General features: G+C 43.8%; 2 protein-coding genes across 3 annotated transcripts in view; one reads left to right on the top strand and one right to left on the bottom strand.

Moving 5' to 3' along the window:
* The window catches only part of LOC118401183 (endosome/lysosome-associated apoptosis and autophagy regulator family member 2), a 29,932-nt gene extending 27,470 nt beyond the window's left edge, over positions 1-2,462 (top strand). The window contains exons 22-23 of the mRNA XM_035798480.2: positions 1,320-1,494; positions 1,638-2,462. Of these exons, the coding sequence (XP_035654373.1) occupies positions 1,320-1,494; positions 1,638-1,706 (244 nt within the window). The 3' untranslated portion in view covers positions 1,707-2,462. The remainder of the gene's footprint in view (positions 1-1,319; positions 1,495-1,637) is intronic.
* Positions 2,463-7,455: 4,993 nt separating this feature from the next.
* Positions 7,456-18,283, bottom strand: part of LOC118400844 (metabotropic glutamate receptor 3-like) — a 45,700-nt gene continuing 34,872 nt past the window's right edge. Inside the window, exons 5-12 of one of the 2 annotated variants that reach the window (XR_008075446.1) lie at positions 14,045-14,287; positions 13,657-13,846; positions 13,193-13,502; positions 12,829-13,022; positions 12,569-12,701; positions 11,291-11,468; positions 9,990-11,099; positions 7,456-9,933 (exon numbers count right to left, since the gene is read on the bottom strand). Coding sequence is in view for 1 of the 2 variants with exons in the window: in XM_052474903.1 (XP_052330863.1) it covers positions 11,023-11,099; positions 11,291-11,468; positions 12,569-12,701; positions 12,829-13,022; positions 13,193-13,502; positions 13,657-13,846; positions 14,045-14,287 (1,325 nt within the window). In the remaining variant the exon portion in view is untranslated. Of the gene's footprint in view, positions 11,100-11,290; positions 11,469-12,568; positions 12,702-12,828; positions 13,023-13,192; positions 13,503-13,656; positions 13,847-14,044; positions 14,288-18,283 lie in introns of both variants that reach the window. The other variant, XM_052474903.1, reaches the window with a different exon arrangement.

Here is an 18,283-nt window from a genome sequence, read left to right as displayed (position 1 = left end):
CGATTGGATTCAGGTCTGGACTTTGACTTGGCCATTCTCACACCTGGATATGTTTATTTTTTAACCATTCCATTGTAGATTTTGCTTTATGTTTTGGATCATTGTCTTGTTGGAAGACAAATCTCCGTCCCAGTCTCAGGTCTTTTGCAGACTCCATCAGGTTTTCTTCCAGAATGGTCCTGTATTTGGCTCCGTCCATCTTCCCATCAATTTGAACCATCTTCCCTGTCCCTGCTCCCTGTTGCATTGTTGCCAAAAAGTTCAATTTTGGTTTCATCTGACCAGAGCACCTTCTTCCACATGTTTGGTATGTCTCCCAGGTGGCTTGTGGCAAACATTAAACAACACTTTTTATGGATATCTTTAAGAAATGGCTTTCTTCTTGCCACTCTTCCATAAAGGCCAGATTTGTGCAATATATGACTGATAGTTGTCCTATGGATAGAGTCTCCCACCTCAGCTGTAGATCTCTGCAGTTCATCCAGAGTGATCATGGGCCTCTTGGCTGCATCTCTGATCAGTCTTCTCCTTGTATGAGCTGAAAGTTTAGAGGGACGGCCAGGTCTTGGTAGATTTGCAGTGGTCTGATACTCCTTCCATTTCAATATTATCGCTTGCACAGTGCTCCTTGGGATGTTTAAAGCTTGGGAAATCTTTTTGTATCCAAATCCGACTTTAATCTTCTTCACAACAGTATCTCGGACCTGCCTGGTGTGTTCCTTGTTCTTCATGATGCTCTCTGCGCTTTTAACGGACCTCTGAGACTATCACAGTGCAGGTGCATTTATACGGAGACTTGATTACACACAGGTGGATTGTATTTATCATCATTAGTCATTTAGGTCAACATTGGATCATTCAGAGATCCTCACTGAACTTCTGGAGAGAGTTTGCTGCACTGAAAGTAAAGGGGCTGAATAATTTTGCACGCCCAATTTTTCAGTTTTTGATTTGTTAAAAAAGTTTGAAATATCCAATAAATGTCGTTCCACTTCATGATTGTGTCCCACTTGTTGTTGATTCTTCACAATAAAATACAGTTTTATATCTTTATGTTTGAAGCCTGAAATGTGGCAAAAGTTCGCAAAGTTCAAGGGGGCCGAATACTTTCACAAGGCACTGTATGTCTGGAAGAAGAACTAGAGGTAGGAACTCATCCGTTCATGTATTCATTCATACATATGTCTGGAAGAAGAACAAGAGGTAGGAACTCATCCATTCATTCATGTATTAATTCATACATATGTCTGGAATAAGAACTAGAGTAGTCCTGACTATTGGTGATTTTTCTAAGTCCCGCCTACCCCTGACTCTGGTAGGCTGGAGTTTAAGTACTCGAAGCTGGTAATGTCGTCCAATAAGGAGTGTGAACTGCCGGGGGCGGATAGCTGTGCCGTGATGGAGGGAGAGGAGAACGAGGGAGAGATGGAGGATGAGGTGGTCTACTCCAAAAAAACATCCCTGATACGCAAACTCAAAGCCATCGCATCTAGGGTAAGAGTCAGAACCGTTATGCTGAAATCAAACTACATTACCTACAGTATGTGCGTGTGTGAACACTTGCGAGTGCAGAATCTGTTTCTCCCCTGGTAATTCTAGTTCATGGACTAACGTGTCTCTGTATATTTCATCCACAGGGAAACGGGAGAAGCTATGAAAATGTCCAGTTGAACTCCTCACAGTCAAACGGGTTGGTGTGGGGGTGAAGAAAGAGGAAAGAGAACAAGGAGAGACCCCCCCCCCAGAGAGACTTCTTCAACATATCTCCATGTTGAGGGCTTGAACCCTTAACACACACACTCCGAACATATATAGACCCATGCAGAGTACACACACCCAGAATGCATGCTCACTGACACAAACACATGTGAGAGGACATTACCCCCATCTGGCCTTATCCCTGGAATATGGGCGGTGTGATTTAAAAGGGTGTGTATGTTTGGGTATATGGGTGGTGTGTCGGGACTGCTTAGGTAAAGAAGAGGACTATATGTGGGATGTTTTTTGTGCTGTTTTCCGTCACTCTGTTGTCAGGTTGCTTTGGTGGCCATGTTGTTTTCCCTCAGGTGTTTTGTCCTCTGAGACCAACCTCACATCAACCCTTAGGCTCCTTCTCATTAAGGGGAAGATGCGGTGTTCCATAGTGCCCTCTGAAAGGCTGGGTGGGATCTTTGCATGTTGGCAGCTGTCCAATCCTTTGAGATCTACAGAAGTCCACACATAGCCCTAAATACCCGGCACACACACACACACCCTATTACAGTCTCATCTTAGTCTAACCTGCACCACCCTTTACCCATTTGTTCTGTCTGTAGGCGTTGGGTTACCATGGCGATGGTGGAATGTCCTTCACACTCTCTTAGTCCAATCGGGAGTGGCGATGTTACATTATCCATATGATGATATGATGCTGACTGCCTTTCTGTTATTTAAAGTGAAATAAACTATATTGTATTTGTGTACGCTTTCAATCTGTCCCTTGCTTCCAATGAAAACCCTACACACAAGAAGTGAGCAGACGACAGGCATATCATTTGTTATTGTTTATTATGATGTCCTCGTTATTGCACGTATGATGAGCTCTATTGCTTTCTGATCGGCCAGTCCAAAGAGGTCAGGGTTCACTTTGACCCCAGATCTAACCACTGATCCAGGGTCAGATACTTTGTCATTCTATAATGGTTAAGTTTGGGATTGAGGATAGTGTGACCCTAGATCTGTGGTTATAGGAACAACTTCTACCCTGGGTTGTTCTCTTGGGAATCTGGAGATCACTGACCCATTCCAGGTGAGAATACGCTGTGAAAGCAAACACATACTTTTATAACATTATTAATGACACCTTTGGACAGAGTTAGTACCATTAGCATTAACACTTATAATGGTAAAATACTTTTGTATTGTTCTACATTGCTTGTGAAGGACCAGTCACTCCTAGCCTGTTCCCATATGTACACATTACAATCCCTGTCATCTGTTGGTCAAGCTAACTAGTACAGTATACATTTTAAAAGGGACTAGATGTATACCTCATCTGTATTTCTACAGTATGCCACTGCTTTGAGTTGAACACAGCTCACACAATCAGACTGCAACACCAACTCTTCTCTCTCCACCCCCCTCCATCTCCACCCTCTTCAAGGCTGCTGCCGTGACAGCCCAATGTTCTTGGTGTGTATTTGAGTCCGGCTCTGTATGTGTGTGCTAGACATGATGGAGCGCGGTCACAGAACCCTTCTTGGCATTGTGTTGCAGTGGACTCAGGATCCGTACAGAGCCTGTCTTAAGCAATCTTGGCTCTGACGAATACACCAGCACCAGAGTTTCACAAGGTGAGAGAGTGAAGGGGGACTGCCATGGGTGACAGAGAAAGACAGGGAGACAATGAGAGAGATGGAGAGGGGGAAAGTAGGTTGGTTGAGTTTTCTGCCAAGTCCAATTAAAGACAACTTGAGTTTGAATCAACATCCCACTCCTTAATCCTTCTTCATACTCGACTCCCCCATCCCACTACATCAGAACAAAAGGAATTGTGCATGTGGCAGTGGTTGTCCATAGCAATGTGCCATGCAGGGAGAGGAGTGGATGGGAGGTTATAGTGTCTGGTTGGAGCTGGGCTGGGGAGTGAATGCATAAGCCTCAGAACAACAGCCTTCCAATCTCTGGGCTGAACATGATGCTGTACCTTCTGTACCTACCACATTTTTACATAACCCTGCTCCTCTGCCTGCTGCAAAACACACACAGAAAAATGCTCAATCACAGAAACAGTCTCTTATTTTAGTTTTTCACCATTCCTAAGCCTTTGGGGAAATGTTTGACTGGTGACCTGCGTTAGGAGTGTAACAGCGGTTTTCACACCCCAGTCAAACCTGTGAGCAGAGATGGGTGTGGCCTCATTCTCCTGGACACTTCCTGTGTTTCACACAACAGAAAAGTGGGATGAAGGAAAGGAGACAAGGAGAGGATTCTATTTAAGAAGAGAGCATCCAGAATATATGCTTTCCCTCCCACCTCCCATCAACAATGAGAACTTGAGAGGATAGAATAACACCGGGGGCAGGATGACTTTAACCATGAACACTGATCTAAAGTCAGTTTGAAGTTTTTAGCCCTAACGATTAAGGTTGGGATTGGTGGACTGTAAGCTGGACTGGAGAAACTAGCAGACACACATTAAAGGAAAACTCTGCAAAAACTATTTTTTCAAATTTGTTTCATTAGTCCATTGTTGATGTAATCCCAAATTGTTTCACGTGTTAGATATCATGTTTTCAAGATATACAGTACCAATCTGTTTGGACACACCTACTCATTCAAGGGTTTGTCTTTATTTGGACTATTTTCTACATTGTAGAATAATAGTGAAGACGTCAAAACTATGAAATAACACATTTGGAATCATGTAGTAAGCAAAATAGTGTTAAACAAATCAAAATATATTTGAGGTTTGAGATTTGTCAAAGTAGCCACATTTTGCCTTGATGACAGCTTTGCACACTCTTGGCATTCTCTCATCCAGCTTCATGAGGTAGTCACCTGGAATCCCTTTCAATTAACAGGTGTGCCTTGTTAAAAGATCATTTGTGGAATTTCTTTCCTTAATGTGTTAATGCTCCTCCAAGAGCGCTAAGAACCTTGGCGTGATCCTGGACAACACCCTGTCGTTCTCAACTAACATCAAGGCGGTGGCCCGTTCCTGTAGGTTCATGCTCTATAACATCCACAGAGTACGACCCTGCCTCACACAGGAAGCGGCGCAGGTCCTAATCCAGGCACTTGTCATCTCCCGTCTGGATTACTGCAACTCGCTGTTGGCTGGGCTCCCTGCCTGTGCCATTAAACCCCTACAACTCATCCAGAATGCCGCAGCCCGTCTGGTGTTCAACCTTCCCAAGTTCTCTCACGTCACCCCGCTCCTCTGCTCTCTCCACTGGCTTCCAGTTGAAGCTTGCATCCGCTACAAGACCATGGTGCTTGCCTACGGAGCTGTGAGGGGAACGGCACCTCAGTACCTCCAGGCTCTGATCAGGCCCTACACCCAAACAAGGGCACTGCGTTCATCCACCTCTGGCCTGCTCGCCTCCCTACCACTGAGGAAGTACAGTTCCCGCTCAGCCCAGTCAAAACTGTTCGCTGCTCTGGCTCCCCAATGGTGGAACACACTCCCTCACGACGCCAGGACAGCGGAGTCAATCACCACCTTCCGGAGACACCTGAAACCCCACCTCTTTAAGGAATACCTAGGATAGGATAAAGTAATCCTTCTCACCCCCCTTAAAAGATTTAGATGCACTATTGTAAAGTGGCTGTTCCACTGGATGTCATAAGGTGAATGCACCAATATGTAAGTCGCTCTGGATAAGAGCGTCTGCTAAATGACTTAAATGTAAATGTGTTTCAGCAAATCAGTGTTGTGTTGTGGTATACAGAAGAAAGCCCAATTTGGTTTAAAAAAACAAGTCCATATTATGGCAAGAACAGCTCAAATAAGCAATGAGAAACGACAATCCAGAAATTGTCCAATCCAATCCTGAAATTGCAGCCCAAATAAATGCATCACAGAGTAACAGACATATCTCAACATAAACTGTTCAGAGGAGACTTAATGAATCAGGCCTTCATGGTCGAATTGCTGCAAAGAGACACCAATAAGAAGATGAACACCAATAAGATGAAGAGACTTGCTTGGGCCAAGAAACATGAGCAATGGACATTGAACAGTTAAAAATCTGTCCTTTGGTCTCAATTCCAAATTTGAGATTTTTGGTTCAACCGCCCTGTCTTTGTGAGGCGCGGTGTGGGTGAACGGATTATCTCTGCATGTGTGGTTCCCACTGTGAAGCATGGAGGAGGTGGTGTGATGGTGTGGAGGTGCTTTGCTGGTGACACTGTCAGTGAACTATTTAGAATTCAAGGCACACTTAACCAACATGGCCACCACAGCAGCGATACGCCATCCCATCTGCTTTTCACTTAGTGGGACTATCATTTGTTTTTCAACAGGACGATGACCCAACACACCTCCAGGCTGTGCAAGGGCTATTTGACCAAGAAGGAGAGTGATGGAGTGCTGGCCTCCACAATCACCTGACCTTCAACCCAATTGAGATGGTTTGGGATGAGTTGGACAGTGGAGTGAAGGAAAAGCAGCCAACAAGTGCTCAGCATATGTGGGAATTCCTCCAAGACCATTGGAAAAGTATTCCAGGTGAAGCTGGTTGAGAGAATGCCAAGAGTGTGCAAAGTTGTCATCAAGTCAAAGGGTATTTTGATTTGATTAACACTTTTTTGGTTACTACATGATTCCATGTGTGTTATTTCATAGTTTTGATGTCTTCACTATTGCTCTACAATGTAGAAAATAATACAAATAAAGAAAAACCCTGGAATGAGTACTGTAGGTGTCTCCAAACCTTTGACTGGTACTGTATATACATTTGGGGGCTATATGGACTAATGAAACAAATACCAAAATATCGTTTTGGGGTGGAATTTCCCTTTAAGGCACATAGCCATTAATAGAACATCATCACATGACTATAGAACACTTCGACAATGGAGGGCTCACTACCCATTGGTTTAAAGGATGCAGGGAAGATGTGTTCAACTACACTTGTTCGGCGTAAACTCATTTCTACAAACAGTGCTTGTGGAGCGATTTCAATTAAAGTTTCTGAATGCTAAACAAAACATCAGTGAGTGAGTTTAGGGTTGTGGCATAGCATCTGCAATGTTTCTTTAAGTGACATAGCATCTGCAATGTTTCTTTAAGTGACATAGCATCTGCAATGTTTCTTTAAGTGACATAGCATCTGCAATGTTTCTTTAAGTGGCATAGCATCTGCAATGTTTCTTTAAGTGACATAGCATCTGCAATGTTTCTTTAAGTGACATAGCATCTGCAATGTTTCTTTAAGTAGCATAGCATCTGCAATGTTTCTTTAAGTGACATAGCATCTGCAATGTTTCTTTAAGTGACATAGCATCTGCAATGTTTCTTTAAGTGACATAGCATCTGCAATGTTTCTTTAAGTGACATAGCATCTGCAATGTTTCTTTAAGTGACATAGCATCTGCAATGTTTCTTTAAGTGACATAGCATCTGCAATGTTTCTTTAAGTGACATAGCATCTGCAATGTTTCTTTAAGTGACATAGCATCTGCAATGTTTCTTTAAGTAGCATAGCATCTGCAATGTTTCTTTAAGTGACATAGCATCTGCAATGTTTCTTTAAGTGACATAGCATCTGCAATGTTTCTTTAAGTGACATAGCATCTGCAATGTTTCTTTAAGTGACATAGCATCTGCAATGTTTCTTTAAGTGACATAGCATCTGCAATGTTTCTTTAAGTGGCATAGCATCTGCAATGTTTCTTTAAGTGACATAGCATCTGCAATGTTTCTTTAAGTGACATAGCATCTGCAATGTTTCTTTGAGTGACATAGCATCTGCAATGTTTCTTTAAGTGGCATAGCATCTGCAATGTTTCTTTAAATAGCATAGCATCTGCAATGTTTCTTTAAGTAGCATAGCATCTGCAATGTTTCTTTAAGTGACATAGCATCTGCAGTGTTTCTTTAAGTGACATAGCATCTGTAATGTTTCTTTAAGTGACGTAGCATCTGCAATGTTTCTTTAAGTAGCATAGCATCTGCAATGTTTCTTTAAGTGACATAGCATCTGCAGTGTTTCTTTAAGTGACATAGCATCTGTAATGTTTATTTAAGTGACATAGCATCTGTAATGTTTATTTAAGTGACATAGCATCTGTAATGTTTCTTTAAGTGACATAGCATCTGAAATGTTTCTTTAAGTGACATAGCATCTGCAATGTTTCTTTAAGTGACATAGCATCTGCAATGTTTCTTTAAGTAGCATAGCATCTGCAATGTTTCTTTAAGTAGCATAGCATCTGCAATGTTTCTTTAAGTGGCATAGCATCTGCAATGTTTCTTTAAGTAGCATAGCATCTGCAATGTTTCTTTAAGTAGCATAGCATCTGCAATGTTTCTTTAAGTGACATAGCATCTGCAGTGTTTCTTTAAGTGACATAGCATCTGCAATGTTTCTTTAAGTGGCATAGCATCTGCAATGTTTCTTTAAGTAGCATAGCATCTGCAATGTTTCTTTAAGTGACATAGCATCTGCAATGTTTCTTTAAGTAGCATAGCATCTGCAATGTTTCTTTAAGTGACATAGCATCTGCAGTGTTTCTTTAAGTGACATAGCATCTGTAATGTTTCTTTAAGTGACGTAGCATCTGCAATGTTTCTTTAAGTAGCATAGCATCTGCAATGTTTCTTTAAGTGACATAGCATCTGCAGTGTTTCTTTAAGTGACATAGCATCTGTAATGTTTATTTAAGTGACATAGCATCTGTAATGTTTCTTTAAGTGACATAGCATCTGTAATGTTTCTTTAAGTGACATAGCATCTGAAATGTTTCTTTAAGTGACATAGCATCTGCAGTGTTTCTTTAAGTGACATAGCATCTGTAATGTTTCTTTAAGTGACATAGCATCTGTAATGTTTCTTTAAGTGACATAGCATCTGTAATGTTTCTTTAAGTGACATAACATCTGAAATGTTTCTTTAAATGACATAGCATCTGCAGTGTTTCTTTAAGTGACATAGCATCTGTAATGTTTCTTTAAGTGACATAGCATCTGTAATGTTTCTTTAAGTGACATAGCATCTGTAATGTTTCTTTAAGTGACATAGCATCTGCAATGTTTCTTTAATATTGACAATAATGGCAGTTAAAGACTTTGAACAGTCACTTGTAATTAACTACCCTGTGTTGTCACATCGTTGCTAAAGTTTATGCCAAAAATGCTGGTTAAGGAAAAATGTTGTTGAGTTGTTGTACACACATCTGTTACTATGGCTACCAAGGTAATTGGACCCTCCTATACAGTGGCTGTTCCATAGAATTAGGATGCGTAGAAAGGACATTCAAGTTCAATACAATGACTAGACTGGCTGCAATATTGGGTGCATCATTTGGAAAGTTCAATAAATATTCTATACTGCTATATTTTTAACATTTACATTTTAGTAGACACTCTTATCCAGAGCGACTTACAGGAGCCATTAGGGTTAAGAGCCTTGTTCAAGGGCACATCGACAGATTATTCGCCTTATCGGCTCGGGGACTCGAACAGAGCATCTACTAGTGATGTCACTAGATCTGCTTAAAGCCCTGTGTGTGTGTGTTCCTAACCAGCCTTTATCTTCTTCATCTCGTTGCGGGCACACAGGTCGCTGCACTGGGAGGGGGACACCACCTCCCTTGGCCAGCGAATCAGGTCACTGCTCAGGCTCAGAGTCTCCGGCCACTCTCCAATGGGCACGTACGTATCTGTTGCGATCAGCGTTGTGCTGGTAACTGAAGATGTTGAACCAGCGACCTTTCAGTTACTGGCCCAACCCTCTAACCGCTTGGCTAATATGCTACAATGAGAGCAAATGTGTGATTCAACAAACTGTATGAAATGTGGATACTATGTCCGTTCCAGCCATTCTATTCCTATGGGCTCGTCAGCCCAACTCAGGGAGCTTCATCCACTGTCAGTCCACAGTAGTGGGAATCCGACTGGAGTTACATAATACTGTCAACATTGTGCTGTTCCAACCATCAGTAATATATAAATATACAGATACAACATACAACATACAAATGAATAAAAATGCGTACTGACTGGGTTATTACAATGAGACCTACAAAAAATAGTACAAAGTCCGCGGGCTATCACAATCCTAACACACACACACTCCTATCACAACCCTAACACACACACACACACACACACACACACACACACACACACACACACACACACACACACACACACACACACACACACACACACACACACACACACACACACACACACACACACTCCTATCACAACCCTAACACACACTCCTATCACAACCCTAACACACACACACACTCCTATCACAACCCTAACACACACACACTCCTATCACAACCCTAACACACACACACACACTCCTATCACAACCCTAACACACACACACTACTATCACAACTCTAACACACACATACTCCTATCAGAAACCTAACTCACACACACACTCCTATCAAAACCCTAACACACATACACACACACACACAGACACACATACTCCTATCACAACCCTAACACACACACACACACACACACACACACACACACACACACACACACACACACACACACACACACACACACACACACACACACACACACACACACACACACACACACACACACACACAATCCTATCACAACCCTAACACATACACACACTCCTATCACAACCCTAACACACACACATACACACACTCCTATCACAACCCTAACACACACATACACACACTCCTATCACAACCCTAACACACACACATACACACACTCCTATCACAACCCTAACACACACACACACACACACTCCTATCACAACCCTAACACACACATACACACACTCCTATCACAACCCTAACACACACACATACACACACTCCTATCACAACCCTAACACACACACACACACACACACACACACACACACACACACACACACACACACACACACACACACACACACACACACACACACACACACACACACACACACTCCTATCACAACCCTAACACACACATACATACACTCCTAACACAATCTTAGCACACACACACTCCTATCACAACCTTAACACATACACACTCCTATCACAACCCAGTGCACAGTTATATATGTACACACGTCTTAACAAAGCTTTTCAAAACAAAGGCTCAAAAAATCCTCCTACAAAGTTGTTTTGGTTCTTTTGTTCCTCTACAACAATTTTGATTCCATTATATGTACAGCACTAGAAAACAAAGTAGTATTAAACCCTTTCTACAGACGTGAAACAGAACTGTGCTAGTCCACGTCGTGGGAGGAGGGGGCAGGGGGGCATTGGCTAACAGTCTCTGGGGGGCAGGGTTAGAGAGGTGAGTGGGTGTGGTCACAGAGAGGAAGTGGTGGAGTCGACGATCTCTCTCCCATTACACACTGTCGGTACGTACTGGGCACTCACTGATGCTGGAGAGGGAGGGGGAGAGGGAGGGGGGGGAGAGAGGGTGGGAGAGAGAGAGAAAGAGAGAGAGAGAGAGAGAGAGAGAGAGAGAGAGAGAGAGAGATTAATAAAAATGGGACATTTAGTTAAATTCCAACTTGGCTACATAACGAACCATGCTCAGTGGTCAGTGTCTCTGACTGTAACTTAACCATACCGTGTGAAGCGTATGTGGTGGCAGGACCACTGACACTGAAGCGGTTGATATTGAGGCGGAGACTGGTGACGTTCTTCTGTGGTTGGAACATGATGATGTGGACCTTGGGAGCGAACATACAGCCCAGCACCACAAAGCCACTGAGACTGACAGAGATACACATGGTGGTGGTCTGGACCTGTAGAGGGAGACAGAGAACATGGTAACTCCACTGGAACAGAGGACCAGAGGAAGACAGAGAACATGGTAACTACACTGGAACAGAGGACCAGAGGAAGACAGAGAACATGGTAACTCCACTGGAACAGAGGACCAGAGGAAGACAGAGAACATGGTAACTACACTGGAACAGAGGACCAGAGGAAGACAGAGAACATGGTAACTCCACTGGAACAGAGGACCAGAGGAAGACAGAGAACATATATATATATATATATAACTCCACTGGAACAGAGGACCAGAGGAAGACAGAGAACATGGTAACTACACTGGAACAGAGGACCAGAGGAAGAGAGAGAACATGGTAACTCCACTGGAACAGAGAACCAGAGGGAGACAGAGAACATGGTAACTACACTGGAACAGAGAACCAGAGGAAGACAGAGAACATGGTAACTACACTGGAACAGAGGACCAGAGGAAGACAGAGAACATGGTAACTACACTGGAACAGAGGACCAGAGGAAGGAAGAGTGCATGCTTTTTATGGACGTATGTATGAACAGACAGAAAAGCAAGAACAAATGTGTGTGTACCCACTTCCTGTATAAGTGCACACACACACACACACCATCTCACAGGCAAGGCCGTGGTGTTAGTGTGTCTCTCTCTACCTCACAAGTCAGATTACCAAGGCCAAAGCAATTCTTTCCACAGCCTAAGGCTGTGTGTGTGATTTGTAAGGATCAGGTAAACACATACCCTCCTCTTGCTCTGCTTGTCGACAGTGTGTCAGTACCTGGCAGCCTCTTGGATTAACATTATAAGGGTGCACATAAAACAGTTAGCATGACATGTCAGGACAGATATCCTGCAGCCAGCGACAGTGGAAGACAGCAGTGTGTCTTATTCAAATGTTCGCCCTTATGTTTGTTAATGATGAATTTAATAGTTGTGTAGTACAGTAAGTGTGTTTATGCACGTGTGTGTGTGTGTGTGTGTGTGTGTGTGTGTGTGTGTGTGTGTGTGTGTGTGTGTGTGTGTGTGTGTGTGTGTGTGTGTGTGTGTGTGTGTGTGTGTGTGTGTGTGTGTGTGTGTGTGCGTGAACCTTGCTCTCACCCTGTAGTCACTGGATGTGACGTAGAATATGGGCAGGAAGGCTAGCCAGATGATACAGGTTGTGTACATGGTGAAACCTATGAACTTAGCCTCGTTGAAGTTCTCTGGACACTTCCTGGTCTTGAAGGCATACCTAGGATCAGATAAAGGAGACAAATAGAATGAAATAATAAACAAACTTTGAAGGCTTACGCAATAAGAATGATAAACCTTCTGATGTCCACACACACAATCACACGCAGCACCTCTGCACCACCTACACAGTACACAGGATGACCAGGAGCACGTCGTATCCTAGCGACAGCAGCATGCTGGAGTCACGGACGTTACACTTCAGGATCACTGTCTGCCGTCGCTCCGGTAACGTAAACCTCCTGGTACCAGGAACCTCCAGCAGCAACCACACAGACACCATCACTAACTGGACCGATATCAGACTGAGACAGATAAACACCTGGGGTGGCGGATAAGAGAGAGAGAGAAGCAACACCATCATCTAAGTTATCTATCTGTAATCTGCCTCCAACCCCCATCTCCCTCCTCCTTCCCTCTCTCTCTACCTCTGTTCCTCTATCTCCCCCCTTTTCCCTCCCCCATCTTCTGACAGCTAGGTTGACCTCTGACCTGGGACGTGGGGCTTATGAAGCGCGGCTTCGTGGTCCCTCCCCCGTCCTTCACCCCACTGAAGATCCGGGCGATCCGATTGGTCTTGGTGAGCAGGGCAGAGTAGCAGACAGCAAATGAGGTGCTGAGGCCGAGGCGTCGCATGGCGCAGATAGCAGGCGAGGGCTTGGCCAGGAAGAGGAAGGTGAGGGAGTAGGACATGAAGACACCCAGCAGGAGAATGTAACACAACTCTCTGCCTGACGCCTTCACCAGGGGCGTGCTGTTGTGTCTCACAAACACCCAGAACACCAGAGATGTACACAGGAACCTGCAGATGGTGAGTAGATCAGTTTCAGTTTACTTTGTTGAATCCCCTTTGGGAAAAGTGTCTAGTGTTAGTGCTGGGCCTGAACAAAAGCCTACACTTTAGGCCTATCCCAACTGATGAGACTGATCCCTCTTACTCTCCTCTAACTTCTCACCCAACAACAGCGATGCTGATTGGTCCGATAGCCCAGGCGTCCTCCCACATGATGTAGTCCTCAGGCAGGTCGTAACAGGAAGTGAGGTCTTCACTGGGCCACTGGCCAGGGGCGCAGGGCGAACAGGTGAACTCATCAGCTAGGTATTCATGAGCCTCACACGCCGTACAGATCCAACAACAGTACTCTCCTACAAGATACAGGTATAAAACAAATATATTACCTTAGGCAGCTTTTATGTAAGAAAAGGAAACTAGGATGTTTACATGAGAGCCAGCTGCTCCAATCATTTCATTCTTCCAAAAACAATTACACTGACACTTCTGCTAGTGATGTCACTAGATCTGCTTAAGCCCTATGTATGTGTGTGTGTGTGTGTGTTCCTCACCAGCCTGCATCTTCTTCATCTCGTTGCGGGCACACGGGTCGCTGCACTGGGATGGGGGCACCACCTCTCTTGGCCAGCGAATCAGGTCACTGCTCAGGCTCAGAGTCTCCGCCCACTCACCGATGGGCACATATCCGTAGCGATCAGCGTTGTGCTGGTAACTGAAGATGTTGTAGCGTCCCATTCCGTCGCCATAGGCATCAAACTTCACCACGGTCTCAATACCGGGAGGAGAGAAGGGAGCTAAGAGAGAGAAGGAGGGGGAGACAGAATGAGAAGGATGAGGAGAGGGGAGAGGAGCAGGGGAGAGAAAGAGAATGGTAGGGCATTAGAGAAGAGAGATGAGGAGAGAAGATAAGAAACAGAATGGAACTACTGTCAGGATTTCAATTTCAAAGTCAATATGAATAAAGCAGTGTCACACAGAGGGGTGTATTGAATTCCAAGACATACACCACGTACAGAGCCAGTCGATGTGGCAAAGTGAAAACGTAGCAAGTGTTTCTGGAGCTTTAAGACCTGTGTTACAGCATCTCACTGAGGACAATATCCTCTACTCAGCAACACAACTGCAGAAAGAAGACGCTCAGAACATACACTGCTTTATGAGAGTGTCCCAACACTAATGTTACTGACTGGGATTGAACCTGTTACCTCTGTACCACAAAGCCAGTCGAGCTAAAGCCTGGACAAAATTACTAATTGTGTGAGTATGGTTTACCGAAACTCCACTGCAAGAGGAAACGCATGAGGGTGACTGACTGATGTTTACCCCTATGAGGTAGGCCTATACAGAACTGTGACAATGTTTCCATGACCAAGATAGAGTCAGAGTGTGTTTACTGAGGGGCTGTAAATGCTCAGTGTGTCTTAGTGAGGCCTGTTTCCCCATGACACTGGTATGTGCTTGACATAGACCCTGTGCTTTATATGCACCTCAGGATCAGGTCATATAAGGACAACCATCTACGGAACACTTGGTATTCTAGAGGAGAGGAGACCCATGGGACCAGGTGTGTGTGTTTTAGAGGAGACCCATGGGACCAGGTGTGTGTGTGTGTGTGTGTGTGTGTGTGTGTGTGTGTGTGTGTGTGTGTGTGTGTGTGTGTGTGTGTGTGTGTGTGTGTGTGTGTGTGTGTGTGTGTGTGTGTGTGTGTGTGTGTGTGCTCCATTGGGTCCTATTCTAACTGATTTATAGCACATGGTTCTGAGCATGGTGGCAGATTGGGACTGTCGTGACGTTGTATTAGTTAATGTGAAGACTGTTGTTCATCGAATGATTAAAAGTTTCTAATTGCGTGATTATCTGAATCAAGCAATTATTAACTCATTAACCTGGGGCACCATGGGAAAACTAGTTTTTAATGAGTTTCTATTTCCCAAATTAACTCAAAGAATATCAGAGTATCGATTTTACAACAGCCGCTAATTAACCAGTTACCTCTACAGTCTCGTTCTGAACATCGTATAGCCTGTGAATCTGCACGGACCCGGGTCTCACCATTGAGTTCGTACCACACCAATCTTTGTTGAATATTAATTTATGAGAAAGCTACAATGATGATAAAAGATACACATAGACAAAACACATTATAGGCTATTGATTAGAACTTAGTATAACGGGCCAACACACTATGGAGCGTGTTACCCACAATGGGGATTTCAAAGAGAGAGAAAAAAGAAAGTACACGAGAGAAATATACATTTGGGTGAATTTGTCAGCTATGCTATTCTAACCCTAGCCTTGCCCCAAACTGCCGCTCTTATGGGTCAGAATATAATGATGTAATTACGTGGGGAAGACCTCCGAGGAGAACATTCAGGGGACCGTTCAGGCTGCTGCTCTTATGGGTCAGAATATAATGATGTAATTACGTGGGGAAGACCTCCGAGGAGAACATTCAGGGGACCGTTCAGGCTGCTGCTCTTATGGGTCAGAATATAATGATGTAATTACGTGGGGAAGACCTCCGAGGAGAACATTCAGGGACCGTTCAGGCTGCTGCTCTTATGGGTCAGAATATAATGATGTAATTACGTGAGGAAGACCTCCGAGGAGAACATTCAGGGGACCGTTTAAGGGACCGTTCAGGCTGCTCGATGACGCACTTCTCCAGCGCACCTTTCTGGTCGTCCTCACGATGTCAGTGTCCTTTTGGCTTAGGAGTCTGTTCCCTCACCCTTGCTCTGGAAGGGGTCTTCAAAGGACAGACAGCTCTGTAGCTCAGAGTTCACAGCATAGGAATGAAACCTTTTAGATACCACGATTCGCTGGGATTGGATGCTAGAGGGTCCGGCTTGAATACACCCGCTTAGACAAAGCTACTCATCCGTAGCTTGGGTAGAAAAATATTTCTTTGTCTTCAAACTTGTGTTGCATTCTGGGTTCGTTGAGTTTTTAGACCTTAGCTGTGTCACGCCTTGGTCTTAGTATTTTGTGTTTTTGTTATATATTTGGTCAGGCCAGGGTGTGACATGGGTTTATTTTATTGTGTTTCGTATTGGGGTTTTGTAGGCATTGGGATTGCAGCTGAGTAGGGGTGTCTAGCATAGGCTTGGCTGCCTGAGGCGGTTCTCAATCAGAGTCAGGTGATTGTCGTTGTCTCTGATTGGGAACCATATTTAGGTAGCCTAGGTTTCACTGTGTGTTTTGTGGGTGATTGTTCCTGTCTCTGTGTTTGTTATCACAAGATAGGCTGTATAGGTTTTCGCGTTACATTTGTTGTTTTGTAGATTTAGTTATTTCATGTATCGTTGTTTTTTCATTAAAGAACATGAGTAACTACCACGCCACATTTTGGTCCGCTTCTCTTTCAACAGACGAACGCCGTTACAAGCTGCAGCTTGGGTCATGTAGTCTTCTCTGTACGTTCTTTAATTCTTTACTCACAGGTTTTATACCCTTGTGTCAGAAGTGGGCGTAACCGCCTTTAGGGCAATTTTCTGGGCGTACCTAGTTAAGAGCAAGATCTAGGTTTCTCTCAAATCCAATTTTAGACAACTAACTTAATATTTCATTTTTACCAAAAAATTCCCTGTGATTTGGACATTTTCCACACAACGTACAATGTATAAACATCAAACATATACTAGGAAAGATCTTCACGTTACAATGTTTTCGTAATAACGTCATCTATTAACCTTTAATAACAAAACAAAAATTACATATATTTTCATATTCCATCTATCGTCATGACCACCATTGTGGCTGACGAAAACCATTGTTCCAAAGTCCCTTTATTTCATAGTTTAATGTTCTGAGGCTGGTTCTCCATTATAACAGGACAAAGGAATTTGTCTGTGACCTGAGTTTTACCAGGGTGTGAGGGGTCATAAAACACTCACATCTTCAGACCCCTAGATCTCTCCTCCTCTGTTGGGGTTGAGAGATAATCTGTAGGGTTGTGGTCTCCTGTAACCTGACCCGATCAGGACAGTCATGACAGGGCTAAAGCTGTGTGTGTTTGTGTGTGTGTGTGTGTGTGTGCGAACATACCTGCGTTTGTTAGTCTGTGTATGTGTGTGAGCATACCTGTTTTTGTGTGTGTGTGTGTGTGTGTGTGTGTGTGTGTGTGTGTGTGTGTGTGTGTGTGTGTGTGTGTGTGTGTGTGTGTGTGTGTGTGTGTGTGTGTGTGTGTGTGTGTGTGTGTGTGTGTGTGTGCGTGTGTGTGCATGTATTGTCATGACGTTGGCCTGAGAGGGAGGTTTATGACCCCCATAAATACCTTTCCCCTTTTGCGTGCGTGCATACGTGCTCGCGTGCATGTGTGTGTGTGTGTGTGTGTGTGTGTGTGTGTGTGTGTCTGCTGACTAGGACTAAAGCTGTGATAGCTGTGAAGACTCAATGAGATGAGAGAAGAATGGAGTGTCAGACCAGAGAGGTTTTTAGGCTTATGAAATCCATAAATCACAAAGACAACCTGAGTCTCTCTCTCCCCCTCTTCTCTATCCCGCTCTTTCTCTCTCTCCCCATCCTCAATACATCCCTCCCTCTCTTTCTGTCACTCACAGAGGATATTGGCAGTGCTTAGGCTTCTTTCCGAAATAAAAGTTCAATCATTTCAATAAGGAAAAGCTGATAAGATCTTAAGACTGAGAATAGCTGAACATTCTTAATACTGCAAAATGCAGCTAATCTCTCTATATAATAAAGCAATAAGGTTAGACACACAGACACACACACACACCTCCCTCATTATCATAACTGCACTCTATTAGCATAACAGCTTTGTGTAAAAG

This window comes from Oncorhynchus keta, chromosome 22 (genome assembly GCF_023373465.1).
Source record: "Oncorhynchus keta strain PuntledgeMale-10-30-2019 chromosome 22, Oket_V2, whole genome shotgun sequence".
Lineage (NCBI taxonomy): Eukaryota > Metazoa > Chordata > Actinopteri > Salmoniformes > Salmonidae > Oncorhynchus > Oncorhynchus keta.
Note: the sequence above shows the minus strand (reverse complement) of the source record. Positions and strands in the feature narration are given on the sequence as shown.